The sequence below is a fragment of the Echiichthys vipera genome (assembly GCF_963691815.1).
Source record: "Echiichthys vipera genome assembly, chromosome: Y".
NCBI classification, from domain to species: Eukaryota; Metazoa; Chordata; class Actinopteri; order Perciformes; family Trachinidae; genus Echiichthys; species Echiichthys vipera.
The window spans coordinates 6,747,120-6,766,023 of record NC_139849.1 but is presented as its reverse complement, the minus strand read 5'-3'; the positions used below and the strand labels follow the sequence as shown (position 1 = coordinate 6,766,023).

Sequence of the window (18,904 nt, the reverse complement as noted above, 5' to 3'; positions counted from 1 at the left end):
GATTGTCATGCTTGAGAAATTTGGTGCAAGAACAGGCCGAACTTGCGATTGCGCAATGCGATGGCGACACAGAGCAAAAAATAGAAAATGTGCTGAATATCGTTTGGTCACGTCTTTATGATAATACTGATGAAACTGGCTGGTTTTGAAGTCAATCGTGTTAATTCACTTAGAGTTCATTAAAGTAAGACACAAGCAAATGTGCGAAAATGGCCATATAATTCAAAATGGCAGACTTCCTGTTGACTTCGACATAGTGCTCCAAGAGGCTTTTTTGTGTGGCTTGAGGAGTTATATATGCATACCAATTTTAAAAATTTTATGTCAGTCCTGGGGGAGGGGCTGTAATTTAGTGTTTGCCAATAGGGGCGCTATCACTGAGTCAAAATTCAGATGTAGGTGTGTTCAGGCCTGGACTCTTGTCATGTATGAGAAATTTGGTGCAAATTGAATAATGTATGGTCAAGTTACAAAAACTTCCTGTTGTTGGTGTATAAATAAAGTATAAAGACATTTAAAAACATGTGACTTCCTGTTGCCAGCAGGGGGCACTGTGACTGAGTCAATATTAAGATTTGTGTTCAGGGCGTGACTCTTATGAATCATGAGAAATTTGAGGGAGCTTGGACAATGTATGGTGAATTTACAGCAACGTCCTGTTTTATGACGAGAGGCGTAACTTTGGCGCCTTGGCAACACGGGCCAAAAAAAAAAGTGCAGAGTATTGTTTGGTCACAGATGATACTGGATGATTTTAAAGTTGATCGTGTCAAATCTCTTGGAGGAGTTCGTTAAAATACGACACGTGCAAAAATGGAAAAGGGCAGAAAAGTAAAAACGCAGTAAAGCACAAATGCTTTAAAATTTGGCATCATGAAGGTCTTGTGATTCTGTTGACCACATTTGAGATTGATCTGTTCAATTCTCCAAGTTATGAAAAACACCATACCTGCCTAAAAAGGCGGGTAGTCACATGAGTTATGACATCATCGTTCAATGTATTGACTATTCCTTCACAATTTAGCGTCATATTAGTTAGAGGATTATACCAAGAAAATATTAAATTAATCTGATAATCTCTTTAGGAGGAGTTTAAAAAAGTTTGCATGAAATAGATGAAAACTGCACAAGATTATTTTTTGGGGCGGTTTTAATGCCTTTTTTATTAGATAGAACAGACATGAAATGATGTAAGATGCAGCAAAGAGCCGCATGTCGGAGTTGCAGCCGCTGCCCTGAGGACCCTGAGCCTCCCTACATGGGGCGACTGCTCTAACCACTGTTCCACTGGCTGCCCTGTGGGTACCAAATTTTGTGAATATCAGAGTAACTTTGTTTCAACTAAGGCCTTCCAGGTGTTAGGGGGCGCCATGGAGCCAGCTTAACACACATGGACCAAATCGCTGTATATTTTCACAATGTTTAAGGGTTCTGCCAAGTTTTGTGCACTTTTGAGTATAACAAGTGCACTAAATATGCGTTCAAGTGCTCAAAGTAATTTGGGGGGCTATAGACCGGACCTGCCACACACAAGTCAAATTATAATATCAAATCAAGAACATAATTGGTTTGAACATGTGTCCACAGTTTGTGTGTTTGTTTGTAAAAATGAATGCACACAATCAAAAATGACCGACTTTTTTTTTTTTTTTTTTTTAAATGTCAATATGTTCTTGAGAGCAATGGTCCCACCAAATTTCGTGAACATCAAAATAATTTTTCCCCACCATGGAATGTGTTTGGGGGCGCTATGGAGCCCGCTGGCTACACGTGAGTCCAATTACTGCTGAACTTTGCAATTTTTGCCCCTTCTGACTTGTGTGTCAGTCTTGGTGAGTTTTGGAGAAACCTAAGCCCTTCAAAATGTGACGAAGTTTGACACAAGGCTGACTTCCTGTTGTCAGTAAGTGGCGCTCAATTTCAGCCTGTAGATGTCTTCAGGCCTGGACGATTATCCAGCATGTGAAATTTGGGGCAGATGGGAAAAAGTGAAGTTGAGCTATGACAACTTCCTTTTTTAAGTTTTGGGCAAATTTCACTGCCACGCCACATTGTGTTCCATGAATCCTCAAAAGCTTCGTAATTTAGCATCACAAAGGTCTTTAGATGCAACCTACCAGATTTGAAGTCACTCGGGTTAATTCTCTCGGAGTTCGTTAAAGTGCAACACGTCCGAATGGCTTCAATTTGAAAAAAAATGCCACAGTAAATCCAAAATGGCCAACTTCCTGTTTGACTTAGGGTATCGCTCCAAGAGGCTTTTTTTTTTTTTTTTAAAGTACGTTGATACTTCTGCCTTTAAAGTTAAGAAACGGTGATAAAAAAAACAAAAAACCCCAACATAAATCGCACTATCCCTCCCAACAACCCATGTCAGACCAACTAAATAATAATTGAACAACATATAACATAGGTAGATACATAATTTACAGTGAAACAAAATGGAGTGAAATCCATAGCTAATGGCAAAATACATAAGGTAGTTCAAGAAAAAGAAGGAAAAAAGAGAAAAATGTATATAATTAATAAAAATAATAATAATAAAATATCAATTAAAAAAGAAAAGAAAAAATAAGGTTAAAAATGTATTAATGTTGCAGGCCCAGAAGTAGTGGCGGAAATTAGGGAGTGCTAGTCCCCCTTTACGTTTTGGGAGTTGAAGATGTTTTTTGATACGGGCTAGTTAAGTTGTTGGTCCAGATTAGTAAAGAACGATTTGTTAAGACAAATTGGGAGATGTTGAAAAAGACACATAAACTTCGGTAAAATGACCATCTTAATCAGATCAACCCGGCCTGCAAGGGACAGGGGAGGGCCGCCCATCTAGACAAGTCTGATTTGCATTTATCTAATAGCGGCTGGAAATTCTTTTGAAAAGGTCCCTGAAGGACCGGTGATAAACACCCCCAAAGACTTGCACTCGTCAGCTGTTTTAAAGGGGAATATGGATTGTGGGAGTGATCTCGCCAAGTTGTTCACCAAAAATGACCCACTTTTTTGAATATTCAACTTGTACCCCGATAGGTGCCCAAACTGATCCAGAATTGATAAAACGGGTGGGAGGGAGAATGTGGGCTTTGAAATAAATAAGAGAAGGTCATCGGCATATAAGGAGAGTTTGTTGACTAGACCAAAACGAGTGATGCCTTCAAACTCATTCTGATTTCTAAGACAGATAGCTAATGGCTCGATGGTTATGTTGAACAAAGGGTGAGAGCGGACTGTCCTGCCGGGTCCCACGTTTGAGAGGGAAATATGCTTAATGGAAGCCGTTGTGTATTTACGGATGCAGAGGGGGTTACCTAAAGAAGCTTAAACCAAGAAATAAAATTAGAATCAAAGCCAAATGCCTCTACCACCACTAGGACCTCTGGAGTTTCCAATCCAGGTGAGAATATGATGTTGAGCAGCCCTCTGATGTTGAAGAATGGGTGTCTCCCTAATATATGAAGCATGTCTGGTCTAGTGAAATTATTGATGGAATCACACTTTGGAGGGTGAGGACCTTAACAAGGATCTTACAATCTACATTTAAAAGTGAGACCGGTCTGTAGCTGCCACATGAGGTAGGATCCCTGTCTTTCTTCAGGAGCAGTGAAATAGATACAAGGTCGCTGGCAGTCTGCCTTCAGTAAAGGAGTCATTGAACATTCTCACAAGGATGGGAGCTAATATCATCGAGTACGTCTTAAAGAACTCGACTGTAAAACCGTCGGGACCAGGAGATTTCCTGTTTTGCATAGACTTGATCGCTTCATGCACCTCCAACAGAGAGATGGGTCTACCGAGTGCCCTAGCGAGGATACGCTAAACAGTCTAAGGCAGTGGTTCTGTACTTTGTACATGACATACCACCTCAGAAAATATCAGGCTCTCTCGAGTACCACCAGAACCTGTGCTAAAGTGCCCTCTAAGGGCGCACTCACACTGTCCATCAGTACCGCGCCCCGTGCTTCAGGGTACTTGCCCCCCCCCTCCCTCTCCCCCCCACGGGCCAGGCCCGTTTGTACTCTCACTACCTGGGCCTCGCGTGAATGCTTCTTGCTGCCTATACGTCATCACGCCGTAACACGTCACACGCATTGATTGACGTCATCGCGATGCATCGCTTTGTTTACAAATCTTTCCATAAACCTCAGAGTCTTTGTGCATCTTGTCCAACTGTTTTTGAATATTTTCATCCGACCAAATCTGCAGTAAACACTCCACCTCCGCATCACACCAATGTGAATCTTTAGCTGGCATCGTTTTAAATGTCCGCGCATGGTACGTCCTTCTTTTTTCTATGTCCAAACAAGCGCACATAAAATTATGCCAGAACCGCCGTAGGCCTCATGCTCGTTCACATGCGCACGCTCGTGCTCGTACATGTGCAAACGTGCTTTACAAAAGCCCACCTCTCCCAAACGGGCTGAGGACAGCAAGCGTACCGCGCCTAGAAGCGGTACGGTTGCACCCACACTGGTCAAAGGAACTCGACTTTAGCCCTGAAATATTGATTTAGTAATTAATGTTTCCTTTTTATTTTGGAGATTCTTTCCATTACCACCATTGGTAAAAGTACCACAGTTTGAGAACCAGTGGTTTAAGCGATTAGGGGTAGCTGCAGTAATTGGTCTGCATTCAGAAGTATATAGTGCAGTGTAAAAATTGCAAAAAGACTAATCACTGGATCAAAAGTATGGCTACCGTCCGATAGTAGAATTTTAGAGAGCAGTCTAGAAGCACTAGCTGCGCGGTCCTGCTATGCCAATAGTCTCCCTGCCTCATCTCCCTGCTCAAAATGTTTTGTTTGGATTGTCGCAGCTGTCCCTCAACTTTGCGTGTCATTAGGAGGCCGTGTTCCGAGTGCAGTAGTAGCCGTTTCTTATATGGAGGGTGGAGGAGAGGTGGAGTAGGTTTCATTAAGTTTCACCAGTTCCTCTGCAATTTCCACCAGCCTGTTCAGCCCTTCTCTTTGAGAAATATAGGATATTACCTGTCCCCGAATAGTAGCTTTAAGCGCTTCCCACAGAGTGTCGCTGCTGACATTAGGTGTGTCAATAAACTCTATGTAAGAGCGGATTCAAAATCTTTGAATTTACTATACAACAGTAAATTGGTCAGCTGATCATTAAGCTGATGTGATGTGTTTCCTGCAGAAACATCACATCCCCCTTAAGGTGCTATAACTGTCAGGACATTTTCGATTTTGGTCGCTTTGTTCATGCCCTTAGTATTCCAGGATATCAGACGCACTCCAGTACCTGTCTTTACAGCATTAGCCATAGGAACAATACTAATAAGTTAGAATGATACTGCTAAATGATAATAATAATAATAATAATAATAATAATAATAAAAAAATAAATAATGATGATTCTGAACCGACAGACAGCCATATAAAATTAATTTTATATTTTATCAGCAGGCATATCTCCACATCAAAGATTAATGGATCAGAATGCATATTCTGCACTGTTGCAGGTCGTCTGCGATAAGTGCCAGGAAGCAGTAAAACCCTTCAACCGAACGAGTCACACAAAATGAAATACTTCAGATAAGCTTTTGGAATAATAAAGAAGAAGAAATACGATCGTCGTGCGCGATTGTGGACACAGCAATGGACTAAATTTGCATTGTTGACTCAAAATGGCTGACTTTCTGTTGGCTTTAGGATATGGCTTCTTGAGTCTTTTTCGTGCGTCTCCTCACTCTCTATGAGCCCACTGATTTTACACTAGCTGAAACCTCATTGAGGGGCTTAATTTTAACTTTCTAGGGGGCGCTACTGAGGCATTTTGCCATACCCATGAGTGAGACTCATAAAATACCTAAATTTACACCAGGCTTTTGGTGGACCTTTTAGATATGTTAAGGCCCTCAAAAAGGCAATTCTTTTGGTAAAATAAAAATAATAATTAGGCATACAATAGGTCCCTCAAAGACAACTTTGTCGATGCTCGGGCCCTAATAATCCTTACAAAAGCAATAGGTCGCACGCTGTCGCCACACGGGTCCTAATAATGAGAACAATAATCTTTCCCTATACAATAGGTCCCTCGCTCATGCTGTTGGCGCTCGGGCCCTAATAAAAAAATAAAAATAAAATAATAATCCTTACAAAAGCAATACGTCACTATCAATGGTAAATACAGAACCAACAAAGTATTTTTCGCATGGTACCACTAAGAGCTCCAGACTTGACATCAGCTACGGCTAGGGTTTCAAAGGGGCAGACAATTTCCGGTAAATTTCTGGAAACCTTAAAGAAAATTTTCATGGGAAGTTAAGCTAGGGAATTTTGGAAATATTCGGATACTTTATGTAGTCCACAGCCTCAAATTTTTGATTGAGGAACAGCATAGAAATTCTCAAGTGTATTTGCATGAAATCTAGTTGTTTTAGTTGAGATAATGGTAAAATATATTTTCCCCAACTATATTAAAAGTCCCTGTTAAATTCTGTAACTTCCAGGTTTATTCCAATTTTTTTCCCATGAATTCCTGTTAATTCCTATGGAAAGTTTCCTACTTTGAAAATTTCGTGAATTTTGCATCTCCAGCGATAGCAGACAAACCGGTGGTTGGTAATTAGAAATATCTGGTTAATGTGAATCCTGTTAATGATCTAAGTATTACCTTAATCTCTTGATTTACTGTAAGATGATTTTTTTGTTCCTGTAAACACACTGTCTTCTCTAAACTATCTCAGATTTGGGACACAGCAGGTCAGGAGAGGTTCCAGTCCTTAGGCGTGGCGTTCTACCGTGGAGCAGACTGCTGCGTCCTGGTGTTTGACGTGACAGCTCCCAACACTTTCAAGACTCTAGACAGCTGGAGAGATGAGTTCTTGATCCAGGCCAGCCCCAGAGACCCGGAGAACTTCCCCTTTGTGGTGCTGGGCAACAAGATCGACTTGGAGAAAAGACAGGTGGGTCCAGAGAACCACATTTATATTTGCCAGGGGTGTCATTATGTGTTTTGTTTATCTTGTTTTTCCCCAAAGAATGTATTAGGTTATGCAGAGCTATTCAGGTACACAAGAAAAAAGTATAATAATTGTACAGTGTGTGCTTTAAGGTAAAAAAAAAAAAAAGAAGGGGAAAAAAAGGCAAAAACGGAAAAACAACAACATGAATCCTGCTATCCCTCCCAATAACCCACGTCAGACGCGGTTTTCACTGCGGGGCCAATATAAGGACTTAGAGGGGATGACACATTGTCTTGACAGAGTACCTGAACTGTGCTGACGTGGTCTCCCCTGTCAAGACTGTCCGCTGTTACCCTAACAACAAGCCATGGGTAACGCGGGAAGTTAAGGCTGTTCTCAACAAAAAGAAGGCTGCCTTCAGGAGCGGGGACAGGGATGCCATGAAGGCAGCACAGCAGGAGGTAAAACACTGTGTGAGGGAAGCTAAGGACAGCTATAGGAAAAAGGTGGAGCAGAAACTGAGGGAGAACAACATTAGGGAGTCCTGCCAGAGGGAGCTGAGGTGGAGGCTGTGGACTCATACAAATACCTTGGGCTGTGGCTGGACAATAAACTGGACAACATACACCAGCCACCTTTACAGGAAGACACAAAGCAGGTTGTACTTCCTGAGTAGACTTCTTCTCTTACACTTTATTCTTGTGTTAGGTTAAAATGTTTTTGTATAATTGCACTGTCGTTATTTGCTGCTCTGTGTGCCCTGAATTGCCCCCCGGGGACAAATAAAGTTTTTTGAATTGAATTGAATTGAATTGAGACTGCAGTCCTGGATAAACTGATCAGGCGGGCCGGCTTTGTGGTTGGCATGAAACTGGACTCACTGGTGAAGGTGGCAGAGAGGATGACACTGGACAAACTGCTGGACATTATGGACAATGCACCCAGACGAACCTGTTCAGTGGAAGGCTGCTCCTGCCCAAGTGTAGGGGCTTGTAGGCCCAGCTGTAAGCTTTATCAAAGAGGAAAGTTTTGAGCGTACTCTTAAATATGGGGACAGTGTCTGCCTCCCGAATAACACTTGGGAGTCTGTTCCATAGGAGAGGAGCTTGGTAGCTGAAGGCTCTGCCTCCCATTCTACTTTTGGAGACTCTAGGAACGAGAAGTAGCCCTGCATTCTCAGATACAACGGAGCCTGACCAACAAGAGCTTTGTAGGTAAGAAGAAGGATTTTAAATTATATTCTAAATTTTACAGGTAGCCAGTGCAAAGAGGCTAATGCAGGAGAAATATGATCTCTTCGATTTGTTTTAGTTAGTACACGAGCTGCCGCATTTTGGACCAACTGGAGACTCTTAACAGACTTATTGGAGCAGCCTGATAATGAGTTGCAATAGTCCAGCCTAGAGGTAACAAATGCATGGACTAGTTTTTCTGCATCTTTCTGAGACACAATGTTCCTAATTTTCGCAATATTACGCAGGTGAAAAAATGCAGTCCTTGTCGTTAGTTTTATGTGAGAATCGAAGGACATATCCTGATCAAAAAGAACACCCAGATTCCTTACTGTGGTGCTGGAGGACAACACAACATCATCCAGAGTAACAATATCTTTAGGTATTGCGTTTTGGAGGCCTTCGGGGCCAAGTACAATAACTTCAGTTTTATGAGTTTAACATCAGAAAATTGCAAGTTATCCAGCTTTTTATTTCCTTAATGCACATTTGAAGTTTATCTAACTGATCGGTTTCTTCTGGTTTGATCGATAAATATAATTGGATTTGAATGTCCCTAACAGCACCGATCACACAATGGTCACTCATATCATTGGCAAAAACTGCTGTAACAGAATATTTATGTGGCATGTTGGTAACTAAAAGATCAATAAGAGAAGATTTGGTTGGGCATTTGGGGTTAAGACGCATGGGGCTTTTAATGATTTGAGTAAGGTTAAAAGCTAAACACTGGGCCCTAAACGGATCAGACACTGGTGAAGACCAGTCCCAATTAAAATAGCCCACGAGAACAATTTCTTTGAAATTCAGTTCAGATAACAGCTGCATTAAAGAGGATAATGTCTCTGCAGTGGCAGAGGGGGGCCTGTAGCAATCAACAATAGTTAGGTGTTGACCACCAGACAAAGCAATACTTAAAGCTAAGATTTCAAACTGTTTACAAATTGATTTGGCAAGCAAGATTTGTGCAGTTAGACTGGATCTGACAGATATTGCCACTCCACTGGCCTTATTAGGACTATCAGAACGGAAAATATTAAAACCCTGAATTGCTACATCCTTGTCCAAAACAGATTTAGAGAGCCAGGTCTCAGAAATGACAATTACATCTGCACCGGTCGACTCAAATTTTCAGCAAATCCATTTTAAGGTTAGAAAGCAGACTGCAAGCATTTACATGTATGATATGCAGACCAGACACTTTCTTGAGATCTGATGGTGTGCTACATGTAACTGGGGGACCAGGATTTGGATGAATTCCAGATAGCAGAAGAAGCATAAAAACTAAATATTCCCGCTTAAAGCTCAGACCAATTTAGCCATTACAGGCATGGAGAACATGACAGTATAGGCCCTAGCTCGTATGGCACCTGTGTGATTCCATAGGGAAAAGGCATTGGGGAAACAACAAATATCCAAACCGCCCAAGCAAGCAAAATAATCGGACCAAGCTATATTTAACTGCAATAGCCGATCAGCTGGCTCAGGTCCAAATGAGGAAATTGCACCACTTGTGATGAACAGCTGCGGGCAAAAAGAGTCTGGAACCCCCACTGCAGGACTGCCGAGATGCCAGTCCATGGCGAGGCAAAGAACAAGGGGCGAAATCACCATGACAGCAGTTAAGTGGCAGGTCAGATGAGAAAAAAGTGCGGAGCGGTAATTGCTCGTCCAGCCCAGTAGGCCTAGCCAGCGCCTCGCGGTGATCTGCCAGGCCCATGGCTCAATAGAGCTGTGGCTCTCTGTCAGCCTGGCTACAGTGCTGAAAAGAAATCTAGGATTGTTCTTATTCTCCTCTATTAAAGATGAGTAATGGGCTGCTCTGGCATTACGGGCCTTCCTTTATGTTTTTAGACTTTCTTGCCAAACTAAGCGAGATTCCTCCAATTTAGTGGAGCGCCATTTACGTTCCAATTTTCGCGATATTTGTTTTAATTCACGGGTTTGTGAGTTATACCACGGAGCTAACTTCCTCTGTTGCTCCTTTAAAAAGAAGATAATGAAACAGAGACGAGTGTTGTTCGTAGTGAGCCTGCAACACTGTCAACAAGGTGATCAATTTCAGAGAAACTAACGTTAGTACAGGAATCTTGAATGTTAGGCTAAGGCATTAAATTAAATGCAGATGGTATCGCTTCCTTAAATTTAGTTAAAGCACTATCGGATAAACATCTAGTGTAGAAACCTTTGCCCAGAGGTGAATAGTCCTGTAATATGACTTCTAAAGTCATTAAATAGTGGTCTGATAAAATAGGATTCCGTGAAAAGACTATTAAGTCATTGATTTCCACACCATAAGCCAAAACAAGGTTGAGGGTGTGATTAAAAGAGTGAGTAGGTTTATGTACACTCTGACTAAAACAAGAGATAAACGCAATACCAAGGCTATTATTATCAATGTCCACGTGAATATTAAAATCTCCTACAATGATTACTTTATCAGATTTAAGGACTAAATTTTAGAGAAACTCTGAAATTCTATCTGAATTCTCAGAGTACGGGCCAGGAGCACTGTACACTAACAAGTAAAATTGGCTGCACAGTTTTCCATGTTGAATGTGAAAGACTAAGAACAAGACTTTCAAATTAATTATAGTTTAGTTTAGGTTTAGGGTTTATTAATAGGCCTGAGTCCTAAATAGCTGCAACGCCTCCTCCTCGACCACTGCCTCGAGGAATATGAGTATTAGTATGACTGGGAGGAGTGGATTCATTTAGGCTAACATATTCTTCATGACACAGCCAGGTTTCAGTCAAACAGAGCAGATCTATATTTTTAACTCATATCAGATCATTTACTAATACAGCTTTAGATGACAGAGATCTGATGTTTAAAAGTCCACGTTTTATTTTCTGAATTTGTTGCATTATCTCAGATTTAGTGTTGATTTGTATCAAGTTTTTCTGTATAGCTCCTCTTCTGTTAATTTTCAATTTCATTCATTTAGATGACCGTGAGGCACACAGGGTTTTGAATAGGATACTGAGCTGGAAAGTGCGCCACAGGGAGCGCAGAGAGGTGTGTAAGACTGAAACTCTGCATCCTGATCCCAACACTGGGTTGTCAGGAAGTCGTGGTGGTGGTGCAGGACCGGACAGTCAGGTTGATGTCCAGGATAGACAGAAGCCTGGACAGCATCCTCTGCTCTGCCACGGTCGCCAGGGTGTCCAGCTCCTCCCCCACAACATCACCGGGCCTCCTGATCAGTTTGTTCAGCCTGTTGGTGTCTGCGACCTTCAGCCCACTGCCCCAGCATGTAACTGGCCACAGCAGATTCACAAAGATGTTAAAGGACCTCAGCCTCCTCAGGAAGAAGAGTCGCCCTTTTTGTAGACCGCCTCTGCGTTTCTGGTCCAGTTCAACTTTTTATTGAAGTACACTTCCAGGTACTTATACTCTTCTACAGTGTCTACAGGGAGCCCCTGGATGGAGACAGGGGTCATAGGTGTTTTGACCCTCCTCAGATCCACTGCAAGCTCCTTTTAGTCATGTTGAGCTGCAGATGATACAGCTTACTCAAGTGACAAAGTTGCCCACAACAGTCCAACAGTCAATATAGTGCAATAGGTAGGTAGAGGTGAAGAGAAAGGATTGTGGATTCCCTAATGTTGCTGAACACCCTGCCAGACACACAGTTCTGTAGGCGTACATACTGTGGTCTGCCCATCAGGTAATCCACAATCCAGGACACGATGGGGGCCTCCACCTGGGATGGAGAAAGCTTTACCATGGGGATTTCTTAACATCCAGGGATCCGAAATTCCCAACTGTGATGCAAATGTTTTTACTGTGTGTGCCGACGTGTTCAGCAACTGTGTTCAGAGACTGCCAAGCCATCTGGACCTCTGTACAGTTGTGATGTCACAGCTATACTATATATAGGTAGAAAGTGCCGTTAGTCATTCCCTGGCTGCAGTGGTGGTGCAGAAGACTTGTAAATGCTGACCAATCAGAGCAGTTTGTTTTGTTTTCTGAAGGGGGGCTTAAAGAGGCAGGAGCCAAAAGGAAGCATTTCAGCCAGAGGGAGTATAAAAGTTTATTCAGACACGCAGTACGAGAAAAATTACGTGTTTCTTGAACATTAAAGCATGTAAACATGTTTTACTAATAACACAAAATATATATATATATATACATATATAAGTTTAAATTGTAATGTATGTTTATATATTTATACTATTAAAATCTAAACTTTTTTTTTTTTTTTAAATAGCTTGGATTAAAGAGTTGTTCTCTTGTGTCTGATGTTTCAAAAGTATAACATCAGCTCTTTTGTTTTTCAGGTAACAACCAAGCGAGCGCAGGCTTGGTGTCAAAGCAAGAACAACATCCCATATTTTGAAACCAGCGCCAAGGAGGCAATCAACGTGGAGCAGGCCTTCCAGACTATTGCACGCAATGCCCTTATACAGGTAACGGGGGCCAGCAAGAAACCCTATTACAGTTTGATCCAGTCTTGTGAATGTTGAGAAATAACATTTTTTCAGCATCTGTTTCTGTCAAAGCTGCAACTATATTGTCTGATTTCAGGAGACCGAAGTGGAGTTGTACAACGAGTTCCCTGAGCCGATAAAGCTGAACAGGAACCAGCGAACCAAGCCGTCAGGGGAGACTTGCAGCTGCTGAGGACTCTGAAGATATTCGGATGGGGGGGGGCGCTGTATCTTCCCTCACTACCCTGTCTTGCCTTGTCTATATAGCCCTTATCCCATGGCCCACTGTGTTGATCCCAAGATACAAGCATCCCACTCATTCATTATACACGCACGCACGCACGCACGCTGCACTTGCCCCCTTCCAAATACAAAAAAACACATTTTCTATAAAATGAGTCTCCTAGCCCAAAGAATACCTTAAGGACACATGGATGGACGCGGTACAGTTGTCCTCACACTGGTCAAATGACTTGAGCTGTAAAGTGTGTTTGGGCACGGTACGTACACATCAGGCAAGTATGTACAGATATATATATATATATATATATATATATGTTTTTTGCACTTTGCCGTCATCCACAATTACTGAAGATTTGTTTAAACATCTAATTTTGGAACCACAATAAACCCAATTGTAGCTCAGGTTGAGGACATAATGTGAATCCAGACTCGGCTCCTTGATGCAAGTGCGTTCCCTAATACGCTGTTTGCTGGTCCTCTATTGGGAAGATGACAGTTCATCTTGTAATCAGTTATTTTTCGTACAACATTTCATCTAGGAATGAACTAAATGAAGACAGTATGTCATTCTACCTGATAGTCCTGGAGAGGAGCATTTTCACTCTGTAAGCATAAATATCATTCATATCTGATGCTATTACATAGGACGTTTCTTTTTACTGTCAACTATTGCAAGACTTGCGAAGCTCTCAATCATTGTGTGGGGAAGGCAAAATGTGTTGTAAATCTCCATATCTGACTTTCCCCGTTGCTGGTGTTGACAATTTAAGTGCTTGACATTTCTTTTAACAGATTGGATCTTTAACCGTCTGTTCATATAATGTTAAAACTTTCATACATTATAGATTACAAGATAGAACACATACTGTAACTGTGAAAGATGAAAAAAATGTGGGGGGAGGGGGGGTATAAGCATTCATCAAGATATTCCTAATATGATAAATGCATAGCATCTACATTGTTTAAAAATGTCTGCGTTTCAAGTAATACGGGTAATAAGTCTTTAATAAAGCACGCTGTTTATTTCTCACATTAACATTATGAAATGGAAAAAAAGTATGTAGAAAAGAATTTACTACATTCAAACGAGTTATAAACAAAAGCAATAGTCCATGTTCATATCTTTATTTAGATCTTGGTTTCTTATTGGCTCCCTGAAGCCACTGCTTAAGTGCTCCTGTAGATTTGCACAGAGCTTCTGTCTTGCTTTGCTCCAATTTATTTATTTGTTTGTTTATTCTGGGCATGTCAGTTAGATCAATCATCTTAACACATCATAGTTTAAATCATACAATTCACATGACAGAAAGGGAAGGCGGGAGAAGCAAAAGCTTAACTAGTCCCACAGAATACAGGAGGTAGTAATCGGAGCTGCAGTCCAGCTTTAGTGTGTCTGCACAAGTGTCCATATTAGTCCGTCATGAATGAACATTCTCGTCTTGTTGCCTTGTTTACGCTCACATGTCGGGCTCCTTCGTCTTTGCAGTTGAAAAGACAAAATGTTTTTAGACTGGAGCAGTTTCAAGGCACCTAGAGACTTCACCTCCCCAAAATCAATTCTTCCTCTCCACTGAGGATTGCTGGCATCCTAAGACACAAAACAGTAATTTAAGATTTCCTTCAGACAAGAAATAATAAAAAAAAAAGTAAACAGTTCCTCAGGAACTATCCTTGGCTATCATGGATGCTTTCCAGTTTTGGGTAAGCATTCACAGTGATTACGCTGTACGTGTTGTGAAAAAAAATTCTGATCAGATCTTTAGTTCATGCATGAAGGAGAGAAGCGTTTCAGATCAGGTCTCAGCCAGGTCTGGTGTATTCTCTGCTGACATTCAGAGAATTCTACAATTTATACAGAACCATCAGAGCAATACATTCAAACAAAAGGAACCAACAACTGTAACACTCCTAATGTTTTGTGACCCATAGTAAACATGAGGATCCCAAGAGGGTGTCTGTTTACCCCCCTGCAGTTCAAACTCTTGCAAAACTTGTTGATTTCCTCTGTTTCAAACAATTGCAAATCTCTTATCCCCCCTTGCAGTTTTACCGTCTATCTTGTCTGCCAAGAATTTGTTTATTCCAGTCACATGTTGTAAAACAGTAGCTTTTTTTAAAAACTTTTTTAATCGATCCCTTTAGGATGACTCCCGCAAGTAAATTAAGTTTACGCATCTTACAAAAACACAAGGGAGGTATAAAAAAAAATACAGTATAAGCTAAACAAACTCCAAGTTAAATATAGATGTAGATGTAAGAATACAGGTAAAATAGAATTCACTGGAAATGATATCAGAAGATAAATGAAGACAAGACATATAAGATAAAATATGTATGACTGTATATGTCCAGCAGTCAAACAGTCCAGCAATTGTCAGCAACTTCCATCCAGTCCACTCACTTGGTGCTTCTCCTTCCTGGCCAGCATAGAACAGAGGGGTAATGCCACAGGAATTGGCAGATTTTATGAAAGAATGTTGGTGTGATTGCCATTTTTTTACAATCCTTAGCCTGTGGCACCAGCATCAAAATTAATGTATGAGTTTGTATGTAGCACAGAATTGTGAACAGTAAAGAAACACCTGGTAGACCCATGCAGCTCAGCTGCATTCTCTTTACTTCTATTTGGAATGAAAGCAAATATGCACCTCTGTCAAGTCAGGGGAGGACTTCTCTGGGGGGCACACCATCTGTGAATTCTCCTTCTTGTGAGCTGAGGTTATGTGGTCATCCTTATCCTGGGGTTTCTGACTGGTTCCCTGAGTCTGAGGGAAGTATATAAAGAAAGGCTGCCTGTCTTTTTCTTGCCTCCACTGATAAAAACCATCAGCCAGGATGACACAGCGCTGCCCTTTTATCAGGGGGTACTTTGGGAAAAAGAAAAAGCCATTAGACACTCCTGTCTGCATGAGCCCAGCAGAGACACCAAGGCAAGGCATCTTTTATATAGCGCATTTAATACCAAGGCAACTCAATGTGCTTTACATAAAGACAAAACATTTTTTAAAAGCAGGAGCAAAGAAGAAATAAAAAGTAACAAAAAAGACAAAGTTTAAAGTTGTTATAAAAAGCTCAGCTCATGAAGCACATGAAGCACATGAAAGAGAAATGTGTTTAACCTTTACAGTTGGGGCTGGTTTCAGATCTGCTGGTAGTTTGTTTCAGTTGTGTGCAGCATAACAGCTAAATGCTGCTTCACCATGTCTAGTTTGAACTCTGGGCTCCACTATCTGACCTGAGTCAGTAGATCTCAGAGCTCTACTGGGCTTATACTCTACTAACATGTCATTCATGTATTCTGGACCAATACCATTCAGTGATTTGTAGACCAGTAGCATAAATTTATTCTGTACCTGACATGGAGCCAATGTAAGGTAAGAACTGGGGTGATGTGGTCTGATCTTTGTTCTGGTTAAAACTCGAGCTGCAGAGTTCTGAATGAGCTGAATACAGTAGTCGAGTCTGTTGGAGATGAAGGCATGAATCAGTTTCTCCTGATCAGTTGGGGACATAAAACACTTAATTCTGGATATGTCCTTAAGTTGATAAAAGGCTGATTTGGGGACTGATTTGATAAGGCTGTTGAAGGTCAGATCTATCTGCATGCCAAGGTTTTGGACTTGGTCTTTAGTTTCTAAAGACAGTGACTCAAAGTGTTTACTGACAGCAACCCTATTCTCTTTATTACCAAAAACAATCATCTCAGTATTTTCTTGGAACAGAAGCAAGGGGCAACAAACTCAGCAAAGCCCAATCGGCGGGAAGTCAAGATAAGCCAGCTGAGGCATGATCTGAAATTCTTGGGGCGCCAGTTCAAGGCAGCCAGGGATGAGGAGAGACCAGCCCTGTCAGACATCACTAACATCTTAAGAAAGAAGCTCATCACGTTGAGGAGAGCAGAATGGCACAGAAGGAAGGGGAAGGAAAGTGCTCCGAAGCGGAGCACCTTTATTGGCAATCTCTTTGCCTTCACAAAGAGGCTACTGGGCCAGAAGCAAAGTGGCCACCTTGCTTGCCCTGTAGAAGAGATCGACCATCATCTCAATGCCACCTTCAGTGACACTTCAAGAGCTTTGCCCTCCCAAGGCACTGGTGACTCCTCCGAAACCAGTGTCCCACTTCAACAGTGATGAGCCCACTCTGTCAGAGGTAAAGGAAGCTGTCAAAGCTGCAAGATCTAGTTCGGTTCCCGGCCCCAGTGGCGTACCCTACAAGGTCTACAAGCAGTGTCCACGGCTCCTTAAACGTCTGTGGAAGATCTTGAAGGGGATCTGGCGGAGAGGGAAAGTCGCAGCCCAGTGGAGACACGCCAAAGTCGTTTGGATCCCAAAGAAGGGGAACTCCAGCAACATCAAGCATTTTTCGTATAATCTCACTGCTCAGCGTTGAGAGCAAGATTTTCTTCAAAATTGTGTCCCAACGACTAATTGAGTTCCTCTTGAAGAACTACATAGACACCTCTGTCCAAAAGGGGGGAGTTCCTGAAGTGCCTGGGTGCCCGGGGCATACAGGAGTGGTGACGCAGTTGATCGGGGAGGCAAGGGAAGGCAAAGGAGACTTGGCAACTCTCTGGTTCGACCTAACCAACGCCTACGGATCTATCCCGCACAAGCTTGTAGAGACAGCACTGATATGACACCACATTCCTAGGAAGATCTGCAACCTCATCATGGACTACTAGAACTATTTCAGTGCAAGAGTCTCCTCAGGCCAAGCAACATCTGCCTGGCACCGCCTGGAGAAGGGCAGGTTAGTTGAAAACATCAGTCCTCTGATGCACCTGAACACATCATCAGTGATGTTACCTGAGATCATCAGTTTCGGGTCTTTCAAACATCAGACATCCTACTCAGACGACCCAGCCACGGGTCAAGAGGTTCGCTGGACTAGGGAGGACATCATAGACTGCCCGGATCAGGAAGCTGATGCGGTGTGGCTCAGACTGCCATCGGTCCGTCCAGGTGACTTTGCGGTCCATGGCGTGCTCCCATCTGGTCCAGGCCCCCTGCTGCCCCAGACCAGCCGCTCTGCTTGTCCTTCCTTCCTCCACTGCAGTCCTGACCTCCTCCTCTATCTGCCTGCGCTTCTCCCTCCCCTTGCACTCCCTGTGCTGAGGTGGTGTTGGGAACATCCCCAGGCCTGCTCTGCCATGGGCCACCACTCCCACCAGCTCTCTGTGGCGCAGTCGTGATCCTGCGTCCAGCACAGCGGACTGGGCACTCCACTTCCTTCCCGTCTTCACCACCACACCTGCCTGGGCCACCTTTGGGTCCCGTGAGTCTCTGTACATCAGCACCTCTCGTGCCCGTGTCACCTTGAACTCCTCTTTCAAAGACTTCAGAGGCAACCGGAGCTTTGTGTTGTTCCCATAGAGGGCGATGTTGCTGAGGCTTCTGGGCAACCCCAACCATCTCCTGAGACAGGTACTGACCTTCCTTTGACACAATTAATCACGACATATTATTCAATAAACTGGAATGACAGGGGATCAGGGGGATAGTTTTGCACTGGGTTGAGAGTTATTTAAAGGGCCGGAGTCAATTTGTGAAGTTGGGAGACTATAGCTCATCCTGCTTGGACATTGCCTGTGGCGTCCCCAAGGGGTCAGTGCTGGGTCCCAAACTGTTTATTCTATATATAAATGATATATGTAACGTCTCAAATATGTTGAAATTGGTACTATTTGCTGATGACACAAACATGTTTTGCTCAGGGGAGAATTTACAGGAGCTTCTGGGGTGTATCACTGAAGGGAGATGACAAACACTATGGTTCTCACTTTTTGCCATACATGTCATTTATTTATTTTTACACAAGCGGTTATTGTGTTGTTTGTTGGTTAATGTTTGTTTTGTTGAAAAAACAAAAACAGGATATACAGGATGTAAGAAAACTTATAGTACTAGGTACTAAGTGGAGAAGGGGTAGAAATTAATAAGTTAATGCTTCTTCCTGCTCCTTTTCAAACATACAAAGGGTTTTTAATGACTCGTGCTTCAAGTGTAATTTTTTTTTTTTCATATGTTTGAAATAAAGAATTCATTCATTCATTCATTCATTAGTTAGTACACGAGCTGCAGAAT

At 42.2% G+C, this 18,904-nt stretch overlaps 1 protein-coding gene across 1 annotated transcript in view; it reads left to right on the top strand.

Moving 5' to 3' along the window:
* Window positions 1–13,668, top strand: part of LOC310966167 (ras-related protein rab7-like) — a 29,717-nt gene extending 16,049 nt beyond the window's left edge. Inside the window, exons 4-6 of the mRNA XM_083940012.1 lie at window positions 6,694–6,912; window positions 12,429–12,557; window positions 12,676–13,668. Coding sequence (XP_083796138.1) covers window positions 6,694–6,912; window positions 12,429–12,557; window positions 12,676–12,771 — 444 coding nt within the window. The 3' untranslated portion in view covers window positions 12,772–13,668. The remainder of the gene's footprint in view (window positions 1–6,693; window positions 6,913–12,428; window positions 12,558–12,675) is intronic.
* Window positions 13,669–18,904: the final 5,236 nt, after the last annotated feature.